Below are 27986 nucleotides of genomic sequence, written 5' to 3' on the forward strand. Positions count from 1 at the left end.
AGTACCACGATCCAGCATGAACCAGTCATGCCTGTGCAGCGAAATTATTTGTATAAGAGTGTTCTCGATAATAATAATAATAATGATAATAATAATAATAATAATAATAATAATAATAATAATAATAATAAGAAGAAGAAGAAGAAGAAGAAGAAGAATAAGAAGAAGAATACATAAAGTACGTGAACACACATTGCTTTGAACAGACATACTAATAAAAATTTAAAGTTACTCACTGTGTTGTTAGTCTGGCATTTGTTCGATAAAGACTCTTCAAACAGATTTACAGATACTTTTCATCACCTCGCGGCACGCTCATGGCGTGCTATCTGAGGTAACTTCACGTACGACGTCATGACGTCAAGCCACGCCTACCAATCGACGTGCTGACTTTACGTCGACGCAGTAGTCTTCAGGATGTAAACATGATCACTGTCACATGAAAGAAACGCCAAAATGGTCTTCGAGAGCTTGGTGGTGGATGTCTTAAACCGATTTTTAGGTGACTATGTTGTCAACCTTGACAGCTCACAGCTCAAGCTCGGGATCTGGGGAGGTAAGAGAACTTGTGTTCGTCCTTTCAGTTGTCTTCCCCGCTCGTCAAACTGCCAGGCTACATGCTAACAGTCGTTAGCCAGCTCCCTCAGCTGTTAGTGTCAATTTCTCTCTCTCCCTGAATCAGTTTTGCTTTGTGTTGCGAATCAGACAGTGCAGCCAGCGTTCGCGCTGAGGCAGACAAATGCATGTTTGCAATGCTTGACGGTTTCCATTATCTAGAGTCGATGTATTTGCTGCTGTAAGTCCGTTCAGTTTCAGCATGAGTTGGTGAGAAGCGAGCAGCAGGTTACACCCTGTCACCCAGAGCCAGGTCAGGACTCGCCACTGTGTTTCACACCCAGCCCAAAAGTCTGCACTCAGATATCCAAGCAAATGAGAACCTGTACCAACCCGGTTCCTGGGAGTAATCGCATATCTGTGATAATCCCTGCTTTTGTAACACATGCAATACTTCATGAAATGTACATTATCTGTTTACACATACAGAGATACCCAGACTTCTTTGGCCTGTACGTCCTCAATGGCTCTTTGTGAATTATGCTTGTAAAAATAGTTTCTGTGCTTCCCCCTTGTTGTCTTCAATCAATAGACTAAGTTCAAAAACCTCCCCTTGAGATTACGCTGGTAATCTATGAGGCACACCTCAAAATAGTTCTAACTTATTGGATTATCAGAATACATTTATACATGCATCTGTACGTAAATGTGTTTTTATATAACTACAGGTGATGCAGTTCTTCGGAATCTTGAAATAAAGGAAAATGCCTTGGTAAGTTGCAGTCACACTTCTGTGCTTGGTATCTAGAATATATGGCATCGTGGACATGTGGCAATATTGCTGTTTCATTGTTGCAGAGTCAACTGGACATTCCCTTTAAAGTCAGAGCTGGTCACATAGGTAAGATTGTGGCATCCACACTCATGTGACACAGCTGTGACTGTTTAGTACAAATAAACATTTTCCACTAAACAGGGCGTCTGGAGCTAAAGATACCATGGAAGAACCTCTACAACCAGTCTGTGGAGGCCACACTGGATGGTGTCTTTCTGCTTATCGTCCCCACAGCAAGTAAGATTGCTATCTATGCCCATTGAAATGGACTGAAGTACTTGCTTGATGATCATAGTGTGTACTATTGATTGTTTACCCTTTCAGTAGGCAAACAGTGGATAAAAAAAATGAACCTTTTGCTTGCCATTGAGAGTTAACGGGATGTAGTAAATTTTATTTTCCATGTTGTAAAAAGTAAAGGGAACTTTTACTTGCAGCACACAGACCAAGGAAATTAGTCTCTCACTTATTCATGATCCCAAAGTGTTTGTCCTTAGAACTATGTCACAAACTGAGACCAGTTTGATTTTATGTTTTCTGAGGAATGCAGACAAATAACATTTTTGCTCATTTTTATTGCTTCCAGGTATAAAGTATGATGCAGAAAAGGAGGAAAAGCAGCTACAGGAGGCTCGCCAAAGAGAACTGCAGCGGATAGAAGAGACAAAACTGAAGGCTGCTGAGCAAGGTCAGAATTCTGTTTTTTTGTGAAGGAAACTGTGTTTCAACATGATTCTTGTGTATAATTAAATTTTAGCTAATTTCATGAACATTCTGATCAGATCCACAAGACAGATATTAGCAATAAATGTTAGTTTTGGGTTTTTGCAGAGAAAAGAGAAGTAGCAGATACTACGGAGGGTGTGTGAAGGATAGAGACAACCAAGGCGCAGGTTCAGAGATTTGACTCCATTTGGTTTCCGAGGTTGTGAGTTGCTGTGCAGCCAGCAGATTTCACACAGTGCTTCCTCTGGTTTGGCACTGCATGACAAGGACACTGACAGTTTCTTTTAATGTGTGAACATAGTGCTTTGTTGTTATTTTTAGATTTTGGTGCTGTTAGAACAAATGATTACAGTGACACAGTAGTTCCTCTTATTTACAGTTGTTAACAATGATGCAGTCACGTGCAACCATGACAAAACTGCTCTTTGTACGTCCATTTTTAGACAAAAATTTCTGTGGTGGGATTTAGAAAGTACTTCATATTAGTCAGATGGATTGTCTGAGTTGTCATTTTAGCTAAAATAATCATTTAATAGGTCAGTTTTGCATAATTTTCACAAATTCCAAGTAATAATGGTGTTGGTTAATGTTTGGAACCTCTTTGATCTCATATTTGTCTCTGACAGAGAATCCCAAACTGGAAAAACAGGACACTTTTGTTGAAAAACTTGTCACCCAGGTCATCAAAAACCTGCAGGTGAAGATCTCCAACATCCACGTCCGCTATGAAGATGATGTGAGTATTCAGTCTGAGTTCTCAGTGACTGCACAACATGATTTAAATTTAAACTTGGATCAAATGGTTTCCTAATGGTGCTTGGAACTCAGTGATTAAAATAAGAGAAATGAAGAAATGGTTACGTTGTCAAACTTCTCAGTGAATCATGCAGAAGCGAATACTTTGCTCCCCTTTGTTTTTCTGCAGGTCACAAATCCCAGCCGCCCTTTGTCATTTGGCGTGTCTCTTAAAAACCTCAGTCTTCAGGTGATGCATTAAAATATTTGGATGTTTTATGATATAAATGTACATTGTATGAAATAGGTGGAGGAATTCCTCAGAGTTCCTCATTGGTTGTTTGGTGTTACAGACAGCTGATGAGAACTGGAATCCCAGTCTTCTGGATGAAAATTCCAGACTTTTCTTCAAGGTCAGAAATTCAAACTTTGAATTACTGTGTGTGCTTGAATTATGTAGCCTACATGTGTATACAATTTGCAGTGCAATGTTTCTATAAAACATTAGATGTATCAATTGTTTCACCATATGTGCTTTGAATAGCAGTTTTTTTTAACCTTTTTTTTTACATTTAAATTCTTGAGGCTCTTTATCGTCGTGATAATCTGCTTGACAGTAATTGCTTCGCGTTTTCCTTCCTCTCAGTTGGTGCAATTAGACAGCTTGTTTGCCTACTGGAATGTCAACTCAGTCCTTTTCTCCAATCATACTTCAGATGATGCCTTGGTGAGTCACTTCTTTATCGGTATTTGTATTTTCCTTTGTTTTGACCTGTTTGTTTTAAGCCACGTTTTATTTAATCATCAAACCTGAAGACTCGCCTTTTAATTTTGTGATCACAGAGAACACAGTCTGTTAGTAGCCAGGCTTCATGGGTAGACCGTTTTCAGATGTGCCGTTTCCGTAGTTTTTCATGCAATGTGATAATAAACGTTATCTTACTGCATCTTTTTATAGCAATGTCTCCAGAGCAGCATGGAAATCAACCCCTCGTTTCCTGTCTGCCATGATTTCAGTGAGTCTCTTCCTTCAGTCAGTTTTTCTGTTACCCAGTTAATGATTGATCGCTGCCCAGCCTGTAAAGAGAAAGTAAATTCAACAGTATCGTCCGTTTGTCTGTGGTTCAGTGGCTTGTAGCGCTTTAGATGTTGTAACACAGGAAATCTTTGAGATTATCAAACTAAACCGTCCAACTCAGCATGCTGGGAGATGACAGTCAAATCACACCCTGCTCACTTATTTTAGAGACTGGCCATGTGTCTTCAGCTGTGTTGATTGGCTCATTCTTACACAAACAAGCAAAGGACAAAAAAGAGACAACAGAATAAAAGGAAAACAAATCTGGTTGTGCTAAATCACAGGTCCATCATTCTGTTAAGAAAAAACAAAAAAACACTGCGATGCCTGAAAGAGAGAGTGTGAATCACAGTTTGCATCACCACTGCTGACACATTTGGACAGATTTTCATCACATCTTGTGTACTATGTATGGTTTTGAATTCTTAAAGAAAACAAACATACTTTTCAGAAATGCAGCCTTCAGAGTCTCCTGGCTTTTTTACACCCAAGTTCACAGTTTTTTAACCTTTTATTTTGTTGTTGCTGGGCTCCAGTTTTTCGTCCTATCTCTGCGGACGCTAAATTGCGGATGAATCCGAGGTCAGATGTGGACTTCTCCTCTCCCAAAGTGGATCTGATGGTCAACCTCAGTGAGGTGGCCATTGAGCTCAACAGAAGCCAGGTCGGTTATCGATTGGACTTGGGCTGAGATAATGTTTGTTGTTTTCCTGAGAGGGAAAAGGTCCACAAAGAAAGAGACAATGTGAGACGTTCACTGTACTATTATGTGTAATTTGTGGCTTCCCTCCTGTCTTTACAGTACATTAGCATCTTGGAACTGCTGGGCTCAGTGGATATGATGTCCCGTAACCTACCGTACAGGAAATACAGACCTGAGGTCCAAGTTCACAAGAATGCTGGAATATGGTCAGAAAAACATTCGTTTGTTTCTAATTTACTGTCCTTTCTTGCCGTGACCGTAAAATACAAGCTGTGAAGGTGTTTACACGCATGAGTGTTTGTGGATTACAGGTGGAGGTACGTGATCTCAAGCGTTCTGGAGGTGGACGTAAAGCCGCGGCTCCGCATGTGGTCGTGGCGGCACATCCGCTGCCATCGGCAGATGGTGAAATGCTACAGAGAGCTGTACAAGACGAAGATCACCAGCAAGAAACCCAGTGAGGAGCTGCTCAAGCAACTCGAGGTGGGGATAGAATGTGGTGTTTTTAGGCCTCACTTTGTTTCTATTTCTTTGTCATGTATTTAGATTTATGATTTCTTGTTTTATTTTAATTCCAGATAAGAAAACTCATTTTCTCCTATTTCTGGAGCTCTGTCATTGCTGACACCTGCCTTCCTGGCTACTGTGTTCATATCAGATACAAAGATAATAGAATTTGAGAGTTGTTAAATGCAGAAATGATAATTACCTCCATACAAATCCAGTGTTGCTTTGTATGAAAGATCTGATTGAAGTGTTCATATTTCAGGGATATTTTAATGTTAATTGAATTTCAAGTGTCATTTGGCATTTCAGATGCTGCTCTGCCTCTCTGTGCTCTGGCAGGATTATGTTTCCCCTCATGTCACTAATGGACATTGCTGGAGACTGTAAGAAGAATCTAATAAGTGGTCATATAATCGTCTTTGCCCTGTTCCTTTCCAGGAGCCTGAGAAGACCTTGGATATCTTTAACATCACGCTGGCCAGACAGCAGGCTGAAGTTGAGGTTGGCTTTCTCTCTCAAAGTGGACATTTTCACAGCATGCTTATTTTTTTTCTTTGAGGTTTGGCTCTTGTCAAGCTGTTATACATTTAAAGATATAGGTTCCTCTCTGTGGTTTATATTAGCATTAAATATAATGAACATGAAATGAGGAAAATATGCCTTTATATTAGTGAGTTGAACAAACTGTAAGCCTGCATTTCACACTTGAAAGATGATGAATGACAGAAATGTCACCAGAGATAACGGAAGGAAGGAAGGATAACGGTTTTTATGTAGTAGTTAATGTCTGTACTTTATCTCACATGGTATCATATTACACATTACTGCTTTGATTACAATACTGTGGATTGCAGTTACACTTCTTCAGCACGTCTTTTCATGTTGCATGAGAATTCCATTTTTAAAATTATTATTACTATTATCCAGGCAAGCAAAGCAGGCCTGCGTATATACCGTCCAGGGGTGAAGATGGAGGAAGAGGAGTCACAGGGATGGTGGGGCTGGATGTGGAACTGGGGAGGAGATCCTGAAACAGAAACAAAAGAGGTCAAGACTGGAGGTAGGTGGTAGAAAACAAATCTAACAGGACCAGACAAAACTCTTTTTTATTGTTTTGTATCAACAATAAAGTGTTTTCCAGTCTTCACATTTTTTTTTCACTATGTTTATTCCCTCTCACTCAGGGTTCGATGAGCTTTTAACCCCAGCAGAGAAAGCCAAACTTTACACTGCCATTGGATACAGTGACACTGCTGTTAATCCCAACCTGCCAAAGAATGTGAGCCGTCCTCTAATATCACATGTTCTCTTTCCATCAAACCACTGAGCAAGTCGAGGCCAGAATACAAGTATTGCATTGTGTTATATGCTTGAATCATTTTTGTCTGTTTCTTTTTAGTTTGAGGACATGAAGGTCAACTTCCACATGGAGAGGTTAATTATATCCATCAAAGACAACAAGGACAAAAACGATATCATCAGGCTGACCGTGGGAGAGCTCATGTCTACACTCACACAGAGACCTGGAGCTCAAGCCATCAAGTTTGTCATCTTTGATCTTCTTTAATCTTTTCTTTAATCCTTATTGTGCTGTACGTTTTGTTGTATAAAAATGAGATTTTTCATTTGATTGGAAGTACAGAAATAACCCTTATTTGTGAGCGATCCCCATTAAAAGAGGATTGAGATTGTAGTTTTAGTTTTGGTTGATTCATAGTTAAGTTAGTTAAGGGAAAGCCCTGCCATTAATATCTGTGTGTGTGTGTGTGTGTGTTTTTCAGACTCACAGCCCAGCTTACTTTGTTTGAGGTCACAGGCCTGGCCCACAACCGACCTGCACCCACCCTCCTGTCATCCAGGAAAGCTGCCACCGGAGCCGGGACCCCCCTGCTCTGCTTCCTGTTTGAGACCAACCCACTGGATGAGAGTGCCAACCAGCGACTCCATGTGGAGTCTCAGCCTCTGGAAATCATCTATGATGCTGTGAGTTCTGTCTCGGTGTCTACCTGCATAAGAGCATAAAGACCTTTGAGAGGTGTGGATATGTACGTGTAAACGTGAGGGTGGATTCTCTCTGTGTGAACGTGCAGGTAACAGTCAACAGCATGTCGGCTTTCTTCATGCCTCCCGATGACCTGCAGCTGGATGAACTCACCAATGCGACCCTGATGAAACTCGAGCAATTCAGAGATCGCACAGCCACAGGCGAGTCACACAAATGCCCACAAACTTTTACTATCAGATTTGAGTTCAGCCTCCTCATGCCTGACCTCATGTCGCTGATGGGTAAATGTTTACATGTCTCGTTTTCTCTGGCTTGTCGTCTGATTTGAATGTGTTTGCACAGAGACAGCATGTCTGAGCTTCAGCAGTCTTGGATGGAGTCATCAGAAGTTTAGCACTTTTTTGCAGAAATGCTGAGATTCGCGTAACCTTAGTCATGTGCAAGTAAATCCCATTGTATGCGTTTCGGTTGCTGTGCAGCTGCGTCACGTCACACAGCAGTAGCCACAAGAAATATGTCCCATTATAAATAATGGCTGTATTTTCATTGGATGTGGTTTACCTGCCACATGAGGCACCGCAGCCACGACGGACCCGCGGGTGATCAGCAGCGAGTGTATTTCCTCTGCATGCTGCAGACAACATGCAAGGTTGTAGAGGAAGACTACTAGCAACACACTTTTCCCAATAAAACACAGCTTCAGGTCCTTGATCCACATCGTCAACGCTACAGTCTGCATTACACCATTAAGTGTTGTCTTCACTTCATCCAAAAAGAAATGCTTTGGACTCAGGGAGCTCTTTAATTATTTATTAATACGTGTAGCAGACTTAAATGGAGAATCCGCTGTTCGCTGAATGACCAGTCTGGACATCAGCACCTAAAATTCCTTGCATCCATCTGCACATTGGCAGGCCTAGTAGTTGTACATCAGTACATCATATGTATTGATGAAAAAAATCTTAAGTTTTGCAGTGGGGAATGGCACGGCTCTGCTGCAGAGGACGTGACACGACACTGTTACACCACAGATGTAATGCATGCATTGTAAAATGGGCGAGAAACACTTGAAAATTATTTGAAATAACTTTTATTTATTTTTTTAAATTTAACCTTCATTTTGTTTGGTAAATTGAGTGGTTCTTGTTTAGATTAAAATATATTATTTATCACTTAAAATTCATTTTGTTTTTACCTTATTCCTGGTAATTCATTGTCATTTTCTTCTTTCAGGTTTAATGTATGTGATAGAAACACAGAAAGTTCTGGACCTGAAGGTGAACCTGATGGCCTCGTATGTCATCATTCCACAAACTGGCTTTTACAATGGCTCCCAGAACATCATGCTGCTGGATCTCGGTCATTTTCAGGTCAGAATATGGAAAAAATTCTAATTGGATTAACATGTTGACCCAAATTGTATATTTAAATTGTTTTCCATGAGCTTTGTTTCAGTTGCAACTGAACTCTAAAATGTTTCGACAAAACTTTCATGTTGGTTTTTTTTTTTTTTTTTTTTTTTTTTTTAGATGTCCAGTCAAAGTAAGAAGAATCTGCCTCAGCTGTCCGTGTGCAGCAGCAACATCGAGGACATCATGTCCAGAGCGTACGACAGCTTCGACATACAGCTCAGCAGCCTGCAGCTCATTTATAGCAAACCAGGTGCACAAATTACTTTGTTACTTTGTAAACGTCATGCTTCTGTAGAAACAAAAAACATGTTTCAAGCTTCTGTTTCTAAATGTAGCAGTTATTTTAATACACAGTATAATATTCTTTTTGAAGAATTCATAAATATAAACCTATTCAGGTTGTGCTTTTTATTGTCTCTGCGTCCCAATGGCTGTTAGTTACAATCATCATATTTAATTAAATTGTTTTGTGTGTGGACTCAACAGAGATGTGAAATATTATCTCTTTGTGAAAGGTGACGACTGGAAAAAGGCTCGGAAACAGAAAAGATCACCGCTTCACATCCTAGAGCCAGTGGATCTAAAAGTGATTTTCAGCAGAGCGATGGTCGTCAAAGACTCCCGCATGGCAAAGTAAGTGGTGTGCACGTTTATACATTTACAGTATCTGGTCATCGTGACATAGTCTGGTTGCCAATAAACTAGTTTAATTTGTACCTCACAATTTACAATGCAGGATTTTTATCTAGCTATGCATAAACCAAACCAATAGAAAATATTGACAGAGAGATCACAACACAGCAAACATTCCAAAGAAACTTTTTTTGCTTTGGCTTAACTGTGATCTACAGCAGAGGGATGTTTGTGTGTGTATGTTTCAGGTACAAGATGTCTGGAGAGCTCCCTCTTCTGTCTCTCCGCATCTCTGATAATAAACTTCGAAGTGTTCTGGAGCTGGTTGACAGCATCCCACTGCCTGAGAGCAAACCTGCTGCACGCAGTGCCACGTCGGGATCAAAGGTAGGAACACCAAGTCTGCACTGTGGAGGACTGAGCAGTGTATCCGTATTTTAACAAGGTTAGATCAGGGATGTTGATCATACACAATGTTGAATTCACTGAACTGTATCAATAGAAAAGCTCACTTTTCTTGTTTTGTTGTGCTTTCTGTCTTGATCTTCTCCAAGCCGAGGCAGTCGTTCACTCCTCAGCTCACTCCCAGAAGACCTCTGAACTTGGCTGACCAGCGCTCCTCTCTCATTTTTGAGTCGTGCGAGACCATCAGCATCACTTCACTGGGTGAGACACAGGATGTACCTCTCAGATAAATGCCGATTTTTACCCAATTTTGCTTGATATTTCCTATCATGAATGGCTCATTGTATGTTTTCTCTCAGGATCAGAAGAAGACTTGTTCTTCGATGCTCCCAGCTCTCCTATAGGAGATAAACCGTTCTTCCCAGACAACCCCATGCCGCTGCGCTATGCAGATTTAAGCAAGAGGAAAAGTCTCATCAAGGACGACGTTCAGAAGAACATGACAGACCTCATCTTGACGTTTGAGATCAGTGAGGTACAGAGAGTTCAATGCATTTTTATTAATTTCTCTGTTTTCTGAATTTCTAAGGCGAATGCTCATATTATTATCACATTAGTATTGTAGAATTCTGTAACTCGTTTCATTTACCGCTATACTGAAGAGCTTTGTCCTTCTACTTCCAGTTTTCTGTGGAGTTGTGTCGTCTGTCTGGAGGTCAGGAGGTCACAGTGCTCCACCTGGACATCGAGGGTCTGGGCACTGAGCTGAAGCTGCGCACGTTTGACATGACGTCCAACACTTACCTGCGAGAGATTTGCCTCAAGTGTCCAGAATACATGGGTCAGTAGATACTGAAGAGCATCAGGGTCATCTCACTTTTACTTCAGTTCATCTGGAAGATCTTCTTGTTTTCTTTTTGCTCCTTTGTGTAGATTCAGAAGATAAACAAGTTCAGCTGATTACCACTCTAGACAACACAGAAGTTGATCTGCTCACCCTGGAGTACATCAAGGTACTTGTGATATTTTTGTTTCAGAAGACATACATCAGTTAGATTCTATTAAATGTGTTGAACATGATGATAAATGAACTTTTGCCTTTTCTAGGCTGACAAGAAAGGTCCTGAGTTCAAGTCTCTGCATAACAATACAGAGCAGCTCATCAAGGTAAATTAAATATTTCTAGTCTGTCAAATCTTCAGTCATAACTTGAAGTACAATATTAAGCATAATGCTTAATTCCATGGTTCCATATTTTTCAGTTCTCATGTGATTTTCAAAATGTTGCTTCATCAGGTGACCTTTTCCTCCCTGGACGTTCATCTCCATACGGAGGCTCTTCTGAATGCCATGAACTTTCTGAACAACCTCCTTCCACCATCGACCAAGAAGGAAGGAGGGCAGGACGAGCTCCCGACCATCCCCGAGGAGGACGAGGCCGATGGAGAAAAGGAGGGCGAGAAGAAAGAGGAAACCACTGTAGCCAAGAAGAAAAGTAATTGTATATTTTAGAATGTCTTGTTTGAATGTTGGCATATCCAGAGCAGCATCATGGCTGTGTTGGATGTATTTATGTCAAATCCTGTCAGCTCTGACAGGAGAGGAGTCGAAGGGTTCATTGGCTTTTATTTCTTTCTTTTTTATCTCACAGCTTCCAAAACTTCGAAGTTCGCAGATGTTGTTAACCTGCATATCAGAGCTGATCTGCGCTGCCTGAAGGTTTACATCCGAGGACAGAAAGCCAGGATATCCGAGATCAGTATTGAAGGTATGAAAGGGATTGGATTACCTATTGAATTCAGCATTTACGGACTCATTGCTTGTCTTCCACACTCTTCCAGGACTGGTCGCTGAGGTCTTGATGAGGAAGAAAGAGATGGAGGTTCTGGCCAACTTGAAGAACATTGTGATCCTGGACTGCAATAAAGATGCCTTTTATAAGAAGGTACACGCTTCCTTTACTAACTGCCAACTACGTATTCTTTCCAAACCCCTCCACCTGTTTTCCTCCTTAACTCTGTTCTATCTGTATCCCTGGTTTATTTCTCAGGCTGTGTCCATTGCGGATAAGGAAGTGTTTGATTTCCGCATGGTGAACTATACAGACGCAACAGAAGGAGACGCCTACCTGGACATGTCTAAAGTTGACACTGCTGTCACCCTGACGGTGGGATGCATTCAGGTCATCTTCCTCAATAAGTTTGTCTCCTCCATACTGGTAAGAGTCATGACGGGACACAGGTAGTTCTCCTCTGACATAGAAATGGTTATACAATACATTACAATACAATACATTCTGTGATGCTTTGCTACTTGCAGGCATTCATCAATAACTTTCAGGAAGCTAAAGAGGCGCTGGCCGAGGTGACGGTCCAGGCTGCAGAAAAAGCAGCCTCGGGTGTGAAGGAGCTGGCAGAGCGGAGCACTCGGATTGCCCTGAATGTCCACTTCAATGCGCCCGTCATCTTCCTCCCCCAGTCCTCCTCGTCCTCAAACGTCATTGTGGCTGACCTCGGTCGTTTGTCAGTGAAGAACCACTTTGTCAAGCAGCCCTTTAAAAGTGACGCAACGATCCCGCCTGTGGTGGATATCATGTCTGTGATACTGACTGATCTGAAGATGTACAGGTTAGAGATCAGCCGGCAGCAAATAATTCGTTTTTTACTCATCTGTGTATATTTTTAATGAGTAAATATGTGTTCTTGTCCTTTCCAGAACAACTTATGTAAATGAAGGTTTTCAAGGAGAAACGCAGCTGTTGAAGCCAGTCAGCCTGGACTTGAAAATCCAGAGAAATCTTTCATCCAACTGGTACCACAGCATCCCTGATATAGAGATCACAGCTCATCTGAAGCCCATGGCGGTAAGTAGTGATGTGTGATTGCAGAGGGAGAAAGGTTAAAGGTACAATTTTTAGTACATTTCTTTGGTTCTTCATCACTGAAAACAGTAAAACACAAAATCAAGCACTGTTTTTCACATATAGTTTCCATTTTCTTCTGTTTCTGCTCCCAACAGCTGATCCTCTGTCAGGATGACATGACGGTGGTTCTGAGGACACTGAGTGAAAACCTCTCGGAGAAGTCCGACGCTGTCCCACCTCCAGCCGAGCTTCCCTCCACTGATCAGTCCTCTGACTCTGCTTCCCACAAAGACTCGCCGAGCTCTGGGGCCACCGGACCGTCCAGCAGTAAGCAGCTGTTCTAACAGTTGTGGTCGTATGTGTGATGTAGCTCTAAAAAAATGAAACCAGTAAATTAGAAATGTAGACATCTCAATTTTACTGTCGCAGAAAATCAAATGAGCTCCTGAAATAACCCATAATCAACATCTTATGGAAATCTTAAAGTGTCTTTTTAAGTGGGAACATGTAGTGCTTCTGAATGAAAACCGATATGATTCATTGTAGGCAACACAGTCGTGACCGCTGCTGTTGTGGAGACCCAGAAAAACAGCAAGCTGAAGACAACCCTCAAATTAGACTTCAAGTTTGACTCCCTGACGCTGGTTCTGTACACTCCGCATGAGAACGAGGTAATGAAGAAGCGTCCCGCACATATGAGTGACAGTGACGACTGCTCCCGGTTAGCCTTCTCCTTCTTTCATAAATGAACGTGTGACGAACAAAACCCTGCGTATTGTATGCTGTTTCATAGATTCAGCCGTTGGACCCCCATGATGAGCAGTTGAAGCTGGCAGAGTTTACTCTGGGCACCATCTCCACCTCCATCCACATGTTCTCCAACGGCTCCATGAAAGCCTCGGTCCGACTCTCTGCATGCCTTCTGGACGACAAGAGGCCAAGAATCAAAATGGTCACCCCAAGGTACAAGACGCATGTCTGTATTTATCAGATAAGTCGTCTGTACTACCCAGTAACTCATAGTCCTGCAGGCGTCATGTTCTTGATGCTGTTTCTGCAGCTTCTCTACTGTTAAGTTCCAAGTAAATCAAAATTCTCGCAATGTTTTCACTCAGAGCTCTTCTTTCTCCTCTCTCAGGATGATGGCGATGCGTCCCGGCGCAGAACAGAACATGATGGTGGAGGTGAACTACCGCCAGGGCCAGGACGGCACTACTTTAGACACCCTGGTGCAGGACGTGTACCTGTGTGCCAGCATGGAGTTCCTGCTCACCGTGGCAGATATCTTTCTGAAGGCCTCCCAGCATGGCTTTGCTCAGGTGCCACCTACCAAGAACAGCGGCGGTTCTGGAGATAAGAAGAACATCAACTCCTCCATCGCATCGAAAGAGTCCAGTGAGTCCAGCGCCATCGGTTCTTATTGAAATAGCAAATTGGTATATATAACAGAATCACATTTGAATCTGTGTCGCCCTCTGCTGCGTTCAGCTGCCGCTCCAGCCACAGTGTCAAAGACGGAGATGAATGTCGTCGTGCGAAACCCGGAGATCGTGTTTGTGGCCGATTTGACGCGTGCGGACGCCCCGGCGCTTGTGATGACCACACACTGTGAACTTGTGATGAAAAATGGCGCCGACGGATCCCAGATGACTGCTATTATCAAAGACCTCAAGGTTTATGGCTTGACTGTCACCGAACACTCGCAACAACTAAGAAACTATGATGAAACTATGAATATGCATGAGAATGCAAGCAGTGTCAACGTTTATGAATGATATTAATAAAGATTGGTTTGCTGTTCAGGTGGTGGCATGTCCCTTCTTAAGGGAGAAGAGGAAAAACAATGTAACCACAGTCCTGCAGCCTTGCCAAGTGTTCTATCAGAGCACTCAGTCTCCGACCTCTCCTCAGACGATGGAGGTCTCAATCAATGCTCTCTCACTGAAGGTTCCTGTTTTTTTAAGTTTCTTCAGTTTACCTAATGTTACATTTCTTTTCCAAGCCCCGGCTGACAGTAGCTGCTTTCTGATCCGCCCGACCCTCTGCTCAGGTATCGCCGATCATCATCAATACGGTGATCACCATCCAGTCAGCGCTGACGCCCACGGCGGAGACGCCCGAAGAGCTGGACAGCCCCGTCCCCGTGGACCTGTGGGAGAAACGCAGCTGGAAGGAGTTCAAGTTCTGGTTCCTGGAAGAGGCGGGAGATGAAGATACAAAGGCTGTGGTCCCTCTGATTCCATCGGGGGAGTCCTTACAGGTATTCAGTTGACTTGTTATTCTGATTGGGATATTATGTCATGAAATGACCACTGTTTATGGCCAGTTAGGATTTTTTTTTTGTGTGTGTGGAATTTGATTGGTGCTTTGTTGTTGCAGGTGACCATCAGATCGATCTGTCTGACTCTGGAGGCTGGAGTCGGACATCACACTGTCCCGATGCTTCTGGCGAAGTCCTCCTTCCACGGAGATGTAAAAAACTGGTCCACACTCATCAATTTAAACAGCGAGCTCAACCTAGAGGTGAGAATCAACCATCCATCTGTATAAATAGTTTGAATCTAGTATTGTGGTTTTATTCTTCAAATTGAAATAGTTGTAATGTAGATCTGCTTTTAAAGGACAGCAGTGCGTCAAGATTTTGGGATTTATTTTGTTTGGTTGTTCATATATGTAGGTTCACTATTTCAATGAAGTTATGGGAGTGTGGGAGCCACTGCTGGAGCCTTTGGAAGATGAGACGAGAGATAGTTTCCGACCATGGAGACTGGAGCTGAAGGTACCTGAACTTCCCGTATACGGTGCTGATGGAAATGGACGGGATGTGAACCTGTGTCTAACGCTGCAATGTGCTATAACCAGATGAAGAAGAAGCAAATGAAACACTCGGGCCTGTCAGATGAAGTGGATTTCAATGTCCCGGACTACAAGACAGTCATTGTTTTCAGCAGTGAAGACCAGCTCAATATCACTCTCTCCAAATGTGGACTGGCCATGCTGAGCAACCTGGGCACGGTAAGAAAAAGAGCACTGTGATCAGTTTCAGAGAAAACAGCTGTCAAGGTGGAAAAGACCTTGTTTTATGATGCGCGTCGTCTTCTTTCTCTGCAGGCGTTTGCAGAAGCGGCCAAGCAGACAGCAGAGTGTTTTCAAAAGGACGAAGCTCCATTTATCTTGAAGAATCGCCTGGGCCTCCCGGTGTCTGTCCGCCACAGTGAGATGTTTTGTCCCATCGGGCAGCAGAGCACCAATTACACAGTGGAGCTGCAGGACGGGGAAACCCTTGGGATGGATTACTCGGCCACAGCGGAGTCTGACCAGTTCTCAGCTATGATTTCCTTGAGTGGAAAAGATTACTACATACAGCCAAGTAGGTGACACTTTACACCAAGGACTGTTATTCCTCCACAGTTACAATAAAGCAGGAAAACAAACTTATTGAATGCAGAGCTGTACAGTGTGTTTTATAGTTACACCACAAGTAACCACCTCTACCACTTCCAGCTCCAGTGGGACACACCTCCACGAGTGTGATCCCCCTGATCAAGGTGGGCAGAGGGATGTACAGCGTGATGCACAAAGACTCGGGGGTGACTCGCTTCCTGGTCTGTCAGATTTACTCCGTCGAGGGCAGCAAATACATCAAGATCCGGTCGCCATTCCAGGTGCATCACTGACGACCTGCATGTTTACATATTTTCAGTTTGGTGTAAATTAGGAAAAATAATTCTACATTTGACACAGTTATGTAGTTTTTTTTTTTTTCTTTCGTCTTTTTTTCACACAGATCATCAATCATTTCTCCATACCATTCAAAGTCTTTGAAGGAACTACGTGTCTGGGAACAGCTCTTCCCACTGAGGAGTTCTGCGTGCCTCTGGACTCATACAGGTGACATTCAGACACACAACCTTTTCACTTCTTGATCCACTGCGTTTGATCTCACCTCCTGCGATCTGCTTCCGCTCCTCTCAGGTCGGAGCTGAGCCTTCAGCCGGTGGCGGAAGACGCCGCCGAGGGCCAGTGCGAGCAGTTCGAGTGCTCGGAGGGCTTCAGTTACGAGGACCTCGTCAACCAGCAGCCCGAGACTCGCCTCCAGCAGACCTGCCGCCGCGCCGGACCTCTGGGCGGCGTGATGACGGTCAACATGGTGCCGGTGAAGGACGCGGTGACGTTCAAACACACGGGAGGCGTCGGGGAGAACTTTGACGTGCCGTTTGTGCTTCACCTGTGGCCGTCTATACTGCTACGCAATCTGCTGCCTTACCCCATCACCTACACTCTGAAGGTAGGCCGAGCCTGGTGGGAGCCGATTCGTCACGTCACCTTCAAATGTGTGTTTAATGTCTCTTAATTTGAAAAGGTAAAATAAAGCAGTGTCTTACATTTTCTTCATGTTTATTTCAATGTTTGAAAAATTCTCGCCCAAGTTCACCCCAGTTTCACTGCTTCCCCTTCTACCTGATCGTCAACAGGACTCTGGAGTGTGTGTTCCTGAAGCCACTCTGGACCCCGGCCACTCCGCTCAGCTCCAGACTGCCGTCATCGACCAGTCAAGTCTCGACCTTCGCCTTCTCAACTACTTGGCTCAGGACTGGTCTGCTGAATACAGGTCTGACGGACTCTCCTTCACAGTCACGACTTTCCCTCCACTTTCTGTATGAGTGTCTTATATATTGAGAGTGTGGCGGGTCACTTTGTGTTTTTTGGATGATTATATGCCACATATATTCTACTTTCTGAAGAAACCTCTCGCTCTTCCTGTTTGTTGTATTCAGTCTCCATAGCGACCAGGAAGAGATCACCTTCATCGTGTTTCAGTCTCTGCGAGTGGATGACGAAGACGACGGCGAGGGGGAGGAGAGTAAGAGGCCCGAGCTGGACATAGCGGTGCACGTCAAGAACGACCCGGGGCAGATGGTGATCGCCGTCCACTCCCCGTACTGGATGGTGAATAAGACGGGCCGCCTGCTGCAGTACAAGGCCGACGACATCCACCGCAAACACCCGCTGGACTACGACATGCCGCTGCTCTTCTCCTTCAAGCCTCGCTACTTCCTGCGCAACAATAAAGTGAGCAAAATAAGTATTTGAATTCTTCCAACAGTGCATGAATATAGTTTTCATTCAAATAAATATTCGTTTATTAAAGATTTTCTGTTGCTTCTTTCTGACTTTGTAATTGTTCCTTTATTGCCATTCCCATTTTCTTCCCTCAGGTCCGTCTCATGATCTCGGAGAGCGAACTCTCAGACGACTTTTCCCTGGATACCGTCGGCAGCCATGGAGACGTAAAATGCAAAGGCCGCTATAAAGATTATTTGGTGAGATCCCAACTCAAATGATCACCCTCAAAGAATCAGGTGTAACGGATGCACAAAGTGTGTGACCGTGAGCTTTTAGACATGTGAAGTGAAAGTGTTTCTCCATCCGTCGTGGTTTGCAGGTTGGCGTGAAGATCGATGCGAGCAGTTTCAGTTTGACCCGAATCGTGAGCTTTGTGCCTTTCTACACGCTGGTCAACACAACAAAGCACACTGTCTTCATCTGTGAGGAGGGGCAGGAAAACTGGACCGAAGCACAGCCACAGCAGGTCAGAACCAGACCAGCTGCTGCTCCCATTCTGCTTTTCCTCTTTTTGTCATTTTCTCCAGTTAATAAACAGTAGATGGCTTTAATGCTGGTTATAATTTCCATTTCGGCAGGCAGATTTGACTCCTGGTATCATTACATTTCAAGTGCAAACATAATATTTTGAAGAATGAAAGAGTTTATGGATTTAACTTTTTGAAATAGGTGAAATCAGTTACTGGAGACTGAAACTTGCACTTCAGTCGAATCAATAAAAAGGTGAGCAGGGTTCACAAACTTTGTCACATGAAGTCTTTGGGGTTTTTTTTTTCTCTCCATTTAGTCAGCGATTCCCTTCTGGCCTGAAAACGACACCAAGAGGCTAAAAATCAAAGTGGAAGGCTGTTTGTCGCCTCCTCTGATAATTGACTTCACACGGCCAGAAAACTGTCTGCTGCTGCATCTGGACAAGTCTGTGAGTACCGTGATCACACTCCTTTGACTTCGACGTCTGTTTTCAGCATTGGAATGTTTTTGTGGTCAAAGAAGATGACCAAATCATTTCTTAAATCCAGCCACGTTGCAGCACTGAGACGATTCGTTGTGGTTTTGTGCAGGTGGGGGGGATCATTGTCGACGTGAACCTGTCTGAGCACTCGGCCACGATCCGGTTCTCCGAGTACCACGATGGTGCCGCCCCCTTCCTCATCATCAACCACACCAAAGACCAGACGCTTCTGTTCCACCAGAGGTGAGACAGCAGGGGAGGAGTTTAAAAAAACCTCCAAGCTTCATATCGCCACTAAATCGCTCTTTGCCAGTGAGAGAAAATGGCCTCAAATTACACAAATTTAGATGAAAATTGAAATGAAATGCTGTGTTGTTTTCATTTTGTTGATATTCTTTATATTCTTTCAACCGTAACATGTTTCATTGCTTCAATAATTTGGGGTAGTATTTTTCTTGTGCTGCATTAAGATAACAAATAAGATAATTGTTCATTTATTGATTTGCCCTGATTGTTTCCTGTGTCCTCTTTGCTTTGCATATCACTCATTTGAACCAGCATAATTGGATTCTTTTTGTTCCCCATGAACACCATTCACATTTGCATTTCCAGATGTTTTTTTTTTTTTTTTTTTTTGGATAATAACCCTGTTCTCCTCCTGTTGCAGCGTCCTCAAAGGGTTTGGTTATGAATACATCCCAGTGTTTGCTTTTGCTGATAGCCATTTATGTTTTGTGTGTTGTGGGTCATGCAGCGTCCGGACAGGAAGCACGTGGGTTCCTGACGAGCTGCTCGACCTCTCCTTCTCAGTGGAGGAGGACAGGTAGACTAAAAAGAAAAAGGAGAAAGGGGGAAACTGTTCTGACTCACTCTGAACTCAAGAAGAGAAAGTCCCGGGAATAAAAGACGATGGGATCAACATAGATCTGAAGTGCTACATAACGTTGTTTATTCCTGCTTTAGTCAGTTCACACATGCTGACATATTATTACTTTATTCTGTAAAATGCAGAGTGTGGAAAAATGTGAAATTAATCACTTTCCACACATGGGAAATGCACTTGCAAAGCCTTGCAATCAGACTTTCTCGTGAACTGAGTGTCGAGTGTGATCAGATGCAGAGGGCAGGTAAAGATTTGTAGAAATAAACTGCTTCAGCTTTGTGTGTGATCTGCTCCTCCGCCAATTTACACCACAGCAGGTGTGTGTCAAGTGTTTTAATATGATGTGGACTTCGAATTATTTATTGATTAAGGACTTTATCCCCAATCTGAAACAGATGTTCACTCATGGAGCAGGTTAGACATCTAAAGTCATTTTTACTCTGTGTTCTTTTGACCTCTGCTCCAGCCTGACCGTCTTCACTTGTAGAAGTTCGAGCTTTGAGCGCTGCTGACTAGATGGGATTCTGCCAAAGGAATCGCACCTGCTGCTTCTTCCTGTTGCGTCGACTAGTTTTCTCCATTATTCTTTTACCTCCATCCGTAGATTGTGGCTTCTCCACTTGTCTCCGTGTTCCATCTCCTTATGTCTGCTTCGTTTAATTTGTACCGGAGAGAAGTGACAGTGTGACTTCGCTTATGTCGACCTTGTTTTTCCAGGAGAGGTGCTTTTGGGACCTTTTGGTGCTTGGCTGTTGTGCTGTCATATTTCTCTGTTTAGACGGGAACTGTTTGAGAGACAGGTCCTTCGAATTGTCGGCATGACGGTTAACTTTTGGTGGAGCGGCTCCTTTACATCGTCCTCCGTCTTACTTTCACACTGTTCCCTCATCTTTCATGTTTTGCTTACTGTCATCTAAAACCAGTGAACCGTGTTGGTCTTATAGGTCACGTCGCCGCTATATTCAGTGCTTTGTTGTCTGGGTGGGGGTCTGTGCAGCTCTCAGAAGGTGACGGAGCAGGAGAACCTGGATCCTGGAAAAGCGGTGCACTACACCTGGACCGAGCCCACCGGGTCCCGGGAGCTGTGCTGGAGCTGCGGCTCTTACAGCGGGAAGCTGAAGAGTGAGGAGGTACTCCACCCGAGAGACACTGCTTACAAGTTCTATTTTAACATCTGTCAGTCTGACCGTTTAACCGAAAGCAGTGTTTATCGCCTCCCACACACATCAGTACATTTATGAAGTATTTTAAAGCAGCAAATTTAATCTTTTTCCAATATAGTTCAACACTGATTTAGATATCCAACTAACAACAGCTGGTCCACTTTGTTTAAATTTCTCTTTATTTTACATTCATTATGAGTCCTTCGGGGAATTTTTTCCACATCTGACGGTTTAAACAGGTGGTTGGACACCCTAAATGTTTTCTTTAATGTTCACTAATATGTTGTCTTTATCTTTTCTTATATTCTCAGGATCTGCTTGAGAACATTGACAACAAGGGAAAACTATTCGTGATTTCCTTTTACGAAGGTGACGCATAAATATCTTTACCACACTGCTTTCATTATGCTAATATTTGTCATTTTAAATGATATTAACTTGATCTGACCAGTTTCATATTTCACTGTCAGTACAGAAATCATGGATCTTCACATTGCTAATTTTTTCCACATGAGCTCTGATCACTGGTGAATTAAACTTTGAAGCTCTGAATGATAAGCATTTTGTTGTTTGCCGTCGGTTTGTAGGTCTCCAGCGTGTCGTGCTCTTCACTGAGGATCAGCGGATCTACAGGGTGCTCTGTGAGAACGAGCGGGTGCAGCTGGCGGAGCAGGAGATCATCCTGTCGCTGCAGAACGTCGGCGTGTCTCTGGTCAACAACAGCAGTGGGCAGGAGGTCTCCTTCATCGGTATCACAAGGTGCGCTGGTGGTGTTTTCAGTAGAAAAGGATTCGATTATCGTTTTTTTTTTTCAATCTAACACATTGGATTTATTTTTTCCTCTGGTTTTAGCTCGGATGTCGTGTGGGAGGCGAAGCTGAAGAAGAAGAAGGGTCGGTGGAAGCCTCTGACCACTAAAGAGACGGACATGCTGGAGAGCAGCTTCAAAGATTACCTGGAGTCTGGACCCGTGGACAACGGCATCGTCGAACTGGAATCCGGTTTCCAGGTTGGCCTCCAACTGCTGCGTGTTCAAGTGATTTTATGTGACATGAAAAACTAGTACCATTGGCATCAGTTTCCTGTTAGTCTCATAGGGATTCCACTCACTTATTAAACTGATTTAATTACGTTGCACCTCTAGTGGGTAAATGACAATAATGGCAGAAAATGAGCTGTGGGACTGTTTGCTGTGTGTAATTGCGTCCCAGGTGTCCTTCACTCCCAACGGCATGGACATGCGGATGCTGCAGCCCACCGAGGCTCCTCTCCGGAGGCACTTCCTCCCCGGAGTGAAGGTGGAGTACAGCGTCTCTCCTCGGCAGAGAGCCTACCGGGTTCAAATCAACCGAATACAGGTGAACGCAGACAGCTTTCAGGAGCGAGGAATACATCCTGACCAGTCTTTCATTAATCTGCTGTTTATCAGACACAGTACTTCTTTCAAACGTTTTTGTTTCTGCTCATGACTTCGCCCATGTAGATCCAGAACCAGCTGCCGGGGGCGATCTTCCCTTATGTTTTTTACCCTGTGAAGCTGCCAAAGTCTATCACCATGGACTCAGGTCTTTGACTCCACTTGCTTTCACTATATTGTGCTGAATTTACACCGTTTGTTTCTCTCTAATCGGTGATAATGTTCCTTCATTCTTTCCACAGAACCCAAGCCGCTCACCGACATCAGCATCATCACCAGAGCAGCAGGGCACTCGGACATCTCTCGCATCAAGTAAAGAGCATTTCTCTTGAATCTCCTCTCTTGCGTCTGTTTTTTCCACTTTTCATGAGTCTTTTTTGATGCCTGTCTCTCTAAAGCTTCCCTGTTTCTCCTCTTCTTAGTATCTTCAACCACATGGCCAGACATCGTTTTTTGAGGGTTTTCCCTGCTTGACTGACATTTTTTGTGGATTTCAGATATTTTAAGGTACTGATTCAGGAGATGGATCTGAAGCTGGATCTGGGTTTCCTTTATGCCATCCTGGACCTGTTCAGTTCAGAGAACGCCATCACCATGACTTCGGAGCAGGAGGTCTGAAACTACTTGCACTTGTAAAATGGATGTATCTTAATATTCCACTAAGGTCAGGATTTATTATGGTTTTGTATATTTTTGTGCTCCTCTTCTTGCTGTAGGTGGAGCTGTTTGAGAAGGACATTGAGTATATAAAGACAGAACTGGATCACGTCTCAGCTGCTGACACGTCTCCCATCAGCCTCTACGAGTACTTCCACATCTCCCCCATCAAGGTGTGTGAATCTATAACAGCTATGAGCAAAGATAAAACACCACGTTGTCTCTCATTGCTTTTCTTCTTCAGTTATTAAAAACAGAATTTACAGTGCTGCCTCTAATCTTTGATACGGTAAAACTGTTCTCGTTTGTTTTCAGCTGCACCTGAGTTTCTCTCTGAGCTCCGGAGGAGAGGACGGCTTGAAGGAGAAGCGAGATTCGGAGCTCATCCCTGTCCAGTCGCTCAACCTGCTGCTGAAGAGTATCGGAGCGACGCTCACCGACGTGCAGGATGTTGTGTTCAGGTATGACTCTCCAACACGAGAGAGAAAACACACACACGTGTCAGATTGAATCCTGGTTCGCTCATCTCTTCCTTTCTTCCAGGCTGGCCTTCTTTGAGTTGACCTTCCAGTTTTGTACCACTCAGCAGTTACAGTGGACGGTCATCAGACATTATTCTAAGCAGGTAACGCACCCATGTACACTGACTGATACTAATTATTCTGTATTTTTTTATGTGATTTGTTTTTTTTTTATATATATCCATATTTCAAGTATGGAAAAATATTAACAACCTAAAGATGAAGTGAAATTTTACTTCTTCTGCATTTCAGGCCATCAAACAGATGTACGTTCTGGTGCTGGGCCTGGATGTGCTTGGAAACCCCTTCGGCCTCATCAGAGGATTGTCAGAAGGAGTGGGAGCTTTCTTCTATGAGCCCTATCAGGTAGGAATAGACAGTCAGACAGGTCACTAAGGAAATCTTCGGAACAGAACAGTTGTTACATATAGGGTATAAAAGAGAGTTATCCTGTACAGCTATGTACAATATCCTAGATATTCCAAAAATGGAAGAAGAAAATATGTCAACATCAGGTTCACAGTATTGTCCCTGTTATACCCATGATTTAATGCTTTGCCCAATCAGTGCTCAGAAATCCAAACACCTTCACACGACTGTGCAATGAAAAAAGTGCTTGATCACATAAGATTTATTCCCTTCAGTTTTTCCAGTGAGTCAATAATTGTCTTCACTAGATATTTTATTTACGTAGCATGTGTGTGTGTGGAGTAAATGAGTTGAACTTGTGCTGTGTGTGTTTCCAGGGAGCGATCCAGGGTCCTGAGGAGTTTGTTGAGGGAATGGCTCTTGGGGTGAAGGCTCTGGTCGGAGGAGCTGTAGGTGAGGACATGTCCTGGTTTCCTCTGATGTCAGAAACATTTGATGACTGATTAGACAATTGTTTAAATGTTCACTTCCAACTATGTGCTGTAATGAGACATAAGTTAATTTTCCACAGTCTGACGTGCAAGCATTAAAGTTTGTATGTTTATATTTACCTGTTAAATTTCAGCATTAATCTGGTTTGCATTTTGCCGCCATGCAGGCGGCATCGCAGGCGCAGCCTCCAGGATCACGGGCGCCATGGCGAAAGGCGTCGCTGCGATCACGATGGATGAAGACTACCAGCAGAAACGACGAGAAGCCATGAACAAACAGCCCAGTGGTCTGAGAGAAGGACTGACCAGAGGGGGGAAAGGACTGGTGTCTGTACGCACACAACCTTTATATTGTTCATTAATACTACAAAAAAGAAGACATCTATCACCATGAAGCACTTGATACAGTCTTTTAGAGTATTACTGAATTTTCTCATTCATGTTCTCTCTCCTTGTGTTGTTCTTTTCAGGGATTTGTCAGCGGGATCACAGGAATTGTTACCAAACCTATTAAAGGTATTTTGAAGATGGTGACGTGTTAATGCAATGAAACGAGGTCATTAAAGACGCCTTTGCCACGTCCAGTGATGCTGTGTTGTTTCCCAGGGGCGCAGAAGGAGGGGGCTGCGGGCTTCTTTAAAGGCGTTGGTAAAGGTCTGGTTGGTGCAGTCGCCAGACCTACGGGGGGCATCATCGACATGGCCAGCAGCACCTTCCAGGGGATCAAGCGGTAACAATTTTTGCAATTTACCCAAACTGGTGATTAAAAACTAAGTAGTCTCGATTTGTGTTTCCAAGCAGGCAGGAACATTGTGAGTTTTAAATTGTCTCGGTGTGTTTTTTATCTGTTTTTTTAGAGCTGCTGAGACGTCGCAGGATGTCGAGTCTCTCCGTCCTCCTCGCTTCATCCACGAGGACGGCGTCATCCGGCCGTACAAACAGAGGGAAGGCCTCGGCAGCCAGATGCTTCAGGTATGACTGAATCCTCTGCAGCACTTTGAGCTCCACAGTCACACCTGAGAGGAACACAAGCTTCAGTCTGACTATTTTACTTCACAGCACCTGTCAAACGCTCTTATTTTGAAAAACATTCAGCTTTCATAACTGCATGATTGTTATTTTAGAAAATACATTTCCTTGTTTCATATGGGTTCATAAATAATCTCTTCGATATATTCTTCACACAAATCCGCTGCTTCGCTGGTTTTGCTCCAGCCGTCGTCTCTCTGGCGCTCTGGATCCGCCTGCCCCTCCCCCAGCCCGTCATCCTCGCTGCCGTCCAAACCGTGTCAGATGCAGCATTTTAAAGCCTTTGAATGACTCGTTAACAAACAAGTCAGGACCTGTAACCCGCTTCTCACCTGTCATATGAACCCCTGAAGTCTGACGGGTTCAGCTATTGACAGTAAATGACCTTTAAAACCTTAAACCTTGAATTATATACATACAGAAGAGCAGCATGAATTTGTAGTCGGGTTTCTTATGTCAGAATCATTAGAATTTCAAACATAATCTTCATCTTCGAAGTTTCCTGTCATGCGGCTTCAGGTCAGACTTGCGGTTTGCAGCTGAAGTGAAGATCAGGTAAATGAAAGCGCTCCCTGTGTGAACCGTCAGTCTGTTCAAACCGCTCAGAAGAAGAGAGCGTTTATCTCCTCCTCTCCGTCGTACCTTCATGCTGAAAGCGCTGTGCTTCTCTGCTCTGACCGGCGCTCTCCTCTCTTTGTCATGTCCACAGAGGCCATTGCCTTACAGCCGAGGCGATGAGGATAAGGTCGATGAGTAAAATCAGCTAGTTGTGGTGTCTGCAGTGTAGCTTGTCAATAGTTTGTATTTTAGACCAATTTTGGTAGATTTTAATGGATCAAAACACAGAATTTTGAATACTTTATGAAATGTATTGAATGTGTTTGACTTTTTTTTGTTTCTGATTCACTTGATTGTTTCTTTGAGTCTTTATCCTTTGTCATGTACCTCGTATTATTTGTGTTTTTCCATCTTCCTTTTTTTGTTCCTCTGCACGGAGAACTTTTTTCCTTCTGTTTATCTTCTTCATTGTGTTTGTTTCATCCATTATTCTTTCAGTGTCTCTGTCATTTCTTTCCCAATAAAAGCTTCCCCTGTGAACATTTACATTTCTGTGTCTTTGCTTCAACCATCTCCCTTCGTCACGCCTCCACATATTTTCCACTGGGTGACAGGAAAGTTGACTTCACGTCGTTCATTTGCCGTTTAATGACAAAAACAGTGTTTCAACTCATTTCTAACTGATTCTTTAAGCCAAAGGTGTCATTACTCAGGTTTTAGTTCACATCAGACGTGATTTCTTTTCATGTTTTTTTCCTCAAGTGTTGTTTTTACTCTCTTGACTCTTTCAGAAAATCGAGAACGGTCGTTTTGCCAAGTACAGATACTTTGCTCACGCTAAAGTCAACGAGTCGGACTTCCTCATGATCACCAAGAGGTGAGTGTTTCTTTCGCACCAGCGGAGGCTGCTTTCTCATCCTCAGAGATTGTGCCGTGAGTCTTTTTACTGTATCAAATTCACACAGAAGAACTGAGGAGATACTGGCTTCTGTTCGTGTATTCCTGCACACCTGTGTACAAACATGAAAAACAGCCGCTTTGTAGGGCAATGAACAGGTTGCCTTTTTAGGAAAGTCCTTCCTGTACATCTCCAGGATTTTCCCTCACTCCAAACGCTGCGAATGCCTCCATCCACGAGATCTTTTGTTTTCTTTCTTCACCAGGGGGATATTTTTTGTGACCAAAGGAACGTTTGGCCAGCTGACCTGCGAGTGGCAGTATCTGTTCGAAGAGTTCACCAAGGAGCCGATGATTGTAGAGGACCGCCGCCTTCGCATTGAGGCCAAGGCACGCACCCTGATTCTTACATCTTCAAAAGAACACTCCTTCCTCTGCTTCTTCTACTTTTACTAAAACTTGTTCTTCTTTTTGAGTATTATTGTTGTTATACTTACTAAATCCTGTCCTGTGTGCTGCAGGAAAGAGTGAAATCTGTCTTCCACGCCAAAGAGTTTGGGAAGATCATCAACTTCAAGACTCCTGAGATTGCCAAGGTGAGCTGAAGACACAGTGACGCGCTGTCGAATGAAACTCTTGTGCCCCTGAAATGATGTCTGTACTGAACTCATAAAGCGAATTTCGTCAAAAAAAAAAAAACTTACTCTAACTTTGGTTTGTGTTTGTTTTCTCAGTGGGTTCTCACCAAACTGGAGGATGCAAGAGAGAGTTTACCCAAATACTAACTCGTCAAGGAGACGCAAACATGCTCAACACACCGTCACACAGACGGAGCTCTGTGTGTGCGTACACGTGTGCGTGTGTCAGTGCCTTTGTTCTTTACTGCATGCCAGTTTAGTTTGGTTTTTTTTTTTCCTCCGTGCGCAGTGCACAAACTTCACGCTGACAGCCGGGTGTGTGTCTGGGCCTCAAAGTGTGCATGTGAACACAAGTGCTCCACACACTCGCATTCACCACAGCGACAGAATGCATCACTCTGACATTGCACTCTTCCTTTTGCACATCAGTAGTATTTTTTTTTTTTTAGAGACACTATTATTATAGTATGATCACATCTTGGAATATTCTGCTTAAATCCCGAGATGCTGGCTCGTGCCACTTTTCTGTCAGTTTGCCATAAGATGTTCTCTGAAACATGCTCTGTGTCTTTAATTACACTCTCTTTGAGGGTTAGAAACGGCTAATCATTAGAAAAAAAAAAAAAAAAAAAAAAACAACTTGAATACCACCGAGGCCAAATTAACAACTGTTGTAGCACATTTCAATTATTTTACTGGGTTACACAAAAGGGAAAAAAAAAAAAAAAATTGCTGGCTTCTTAATTCACATTCAAAATGTGTGTCCTTAAAGCCTCATTTCTTTTGTTTCTTCTTTATTTTTTATAAATGTCTTCAAAAATACGGAC

The 27986-nt window shown here is 43.2% G+C and overlaps 1 protein-coding gene across 2 annotated transcripts; it reads left to right on the forward strand.

Moving 5' to 3' along the window:
* The first annotated feature begins 404 nt into the window (after window positions 1-404).
* On the forward strand, window positions 405-27888 carry vps13a (vacuolar protein sorting 13 homolog A). 2 transcript variants are annotated; one of them, XM_030105183.1, is made up of 76 exons: window positions 405-556; window positions 1284-1327; window positions 1414-1456; window positions 1532-1627; window positions 1977-2078; window positions 2743-2852; window positions 3042-3101; window positions 3205-3264; window positions 3498-3578; window positions 3810-3867; window positions 4466-4593; window positions 4732-4838; window positions 4944-5115; window positions 5578-5640; window positions 6067-6199; window positions 6324-6418; window positions 6539-6681; window positions 6921-7122; window positions 7230-7344; window positions 8378-8514; window positions 8674-8806; window positions 9072-9189; window positions 9438-9576; window positions 9744-9855; window positions 9954-10129; window positions 10279-10435; window positions 10528-10607; window positions 10702-10761; window positions 10891-11089; window positions 11246-11362; window positions 11436-11539; window positions 11645-11812; window positions 11914-12221; window positions 12310-12457; window positions 12613-12784; window positions 13004-13128; window positions 13251-13420; window positions 13596-13852; window positions 13946-14130; window positions 14261-14404; window positions 14508-14717; window positions 14837-14980; window positions 15135-15236; window positions 15320-15472; window positions 15569-15827; window positions 15962-16122; window positions 16245-16348; window positions 16433-16745; window positions 16933-17069; window positions 17236-17530; window positions 17677-17781; window positions 17904-18050; window positions 18372-18503; window positions 18646-18779; window positions 19291-19359; window positions 20417-20549; window positions 20894-20951; window positions 21170-21341; window positions 21435-21591; window positions 21794-21940; window positions 22066-22147; window positions 22242-22311; window positions 22497-22611; window positions 22716-22829; window positions 22972-23117; window positions 23200-23281; window positions 23430-23543; window positions 23924-23999; window positions 24205-24368; window positions 24508-24553; window positions 24644-24767; window positions 24895-25009; window positions 26416-26501; window positions 26788-26911; window positions 27043-27117; window positions 27256-27888. In XM_030105183.1, exons 1-76 carry the CDS (start codon window positions 457-459, stop codon window positions 27304-27306), a joined length of 9837 nt encoding a protein of 3278 aa, XP_029961043.1. In that variant the 5' UTR covers window positions 405-456; the 3' UTR covers window positions 27307-27888. The 2 variants fall into 2 exon arrangements, with proteins under 2 accessions (XP_029961043.1, XP_029961044.1); XM_030105184.1 differs by lacking the exon at window positions 19291-19359.
* The last annotated feature ends 98 nt before the right edge of the window (window positions 27889-27986 follow it).

This window comes from Salarias fasciatus, chromosome 12 (genome assembly GCF_902148845.1).
Source record: "Salarias fasciatus chromosome 12, fSalaFa1.1, whole genome shotgun sequence".
In the NCBI taxonomy this organism is placed as follows: Eukaryota; Metazoa; Chordata; class Actinopteri; order Blenniiformes; family Blenniidae; genus Salarias; species Salarias fasciatus.

Bases quoted from the DNA above. Each gene is read 5' to 3' on its own strand.
- vps13a (XM_030105183.1), top strand. From the start codon at position 457: ATGGTCTTCGAGAGCTTGGTGGTGGATGTCTTAAACCGATTTTTAGGT. The intron at 5,641-6,066 runs GTTGGCTTTCTC...ACTATTATCCAG, and splicing joins GACAGCAGGCTGAAGTTGAG to GCAAGCAAAGCAGGCCTGCG. The intron at 27,118-27,255 runs GTGAGCTGAAGA...TTGTTTTCTCAG, and splicing joins AGACTCCTGAGATTGCCAAG to TGGGTTCTCACCAAACTGGA.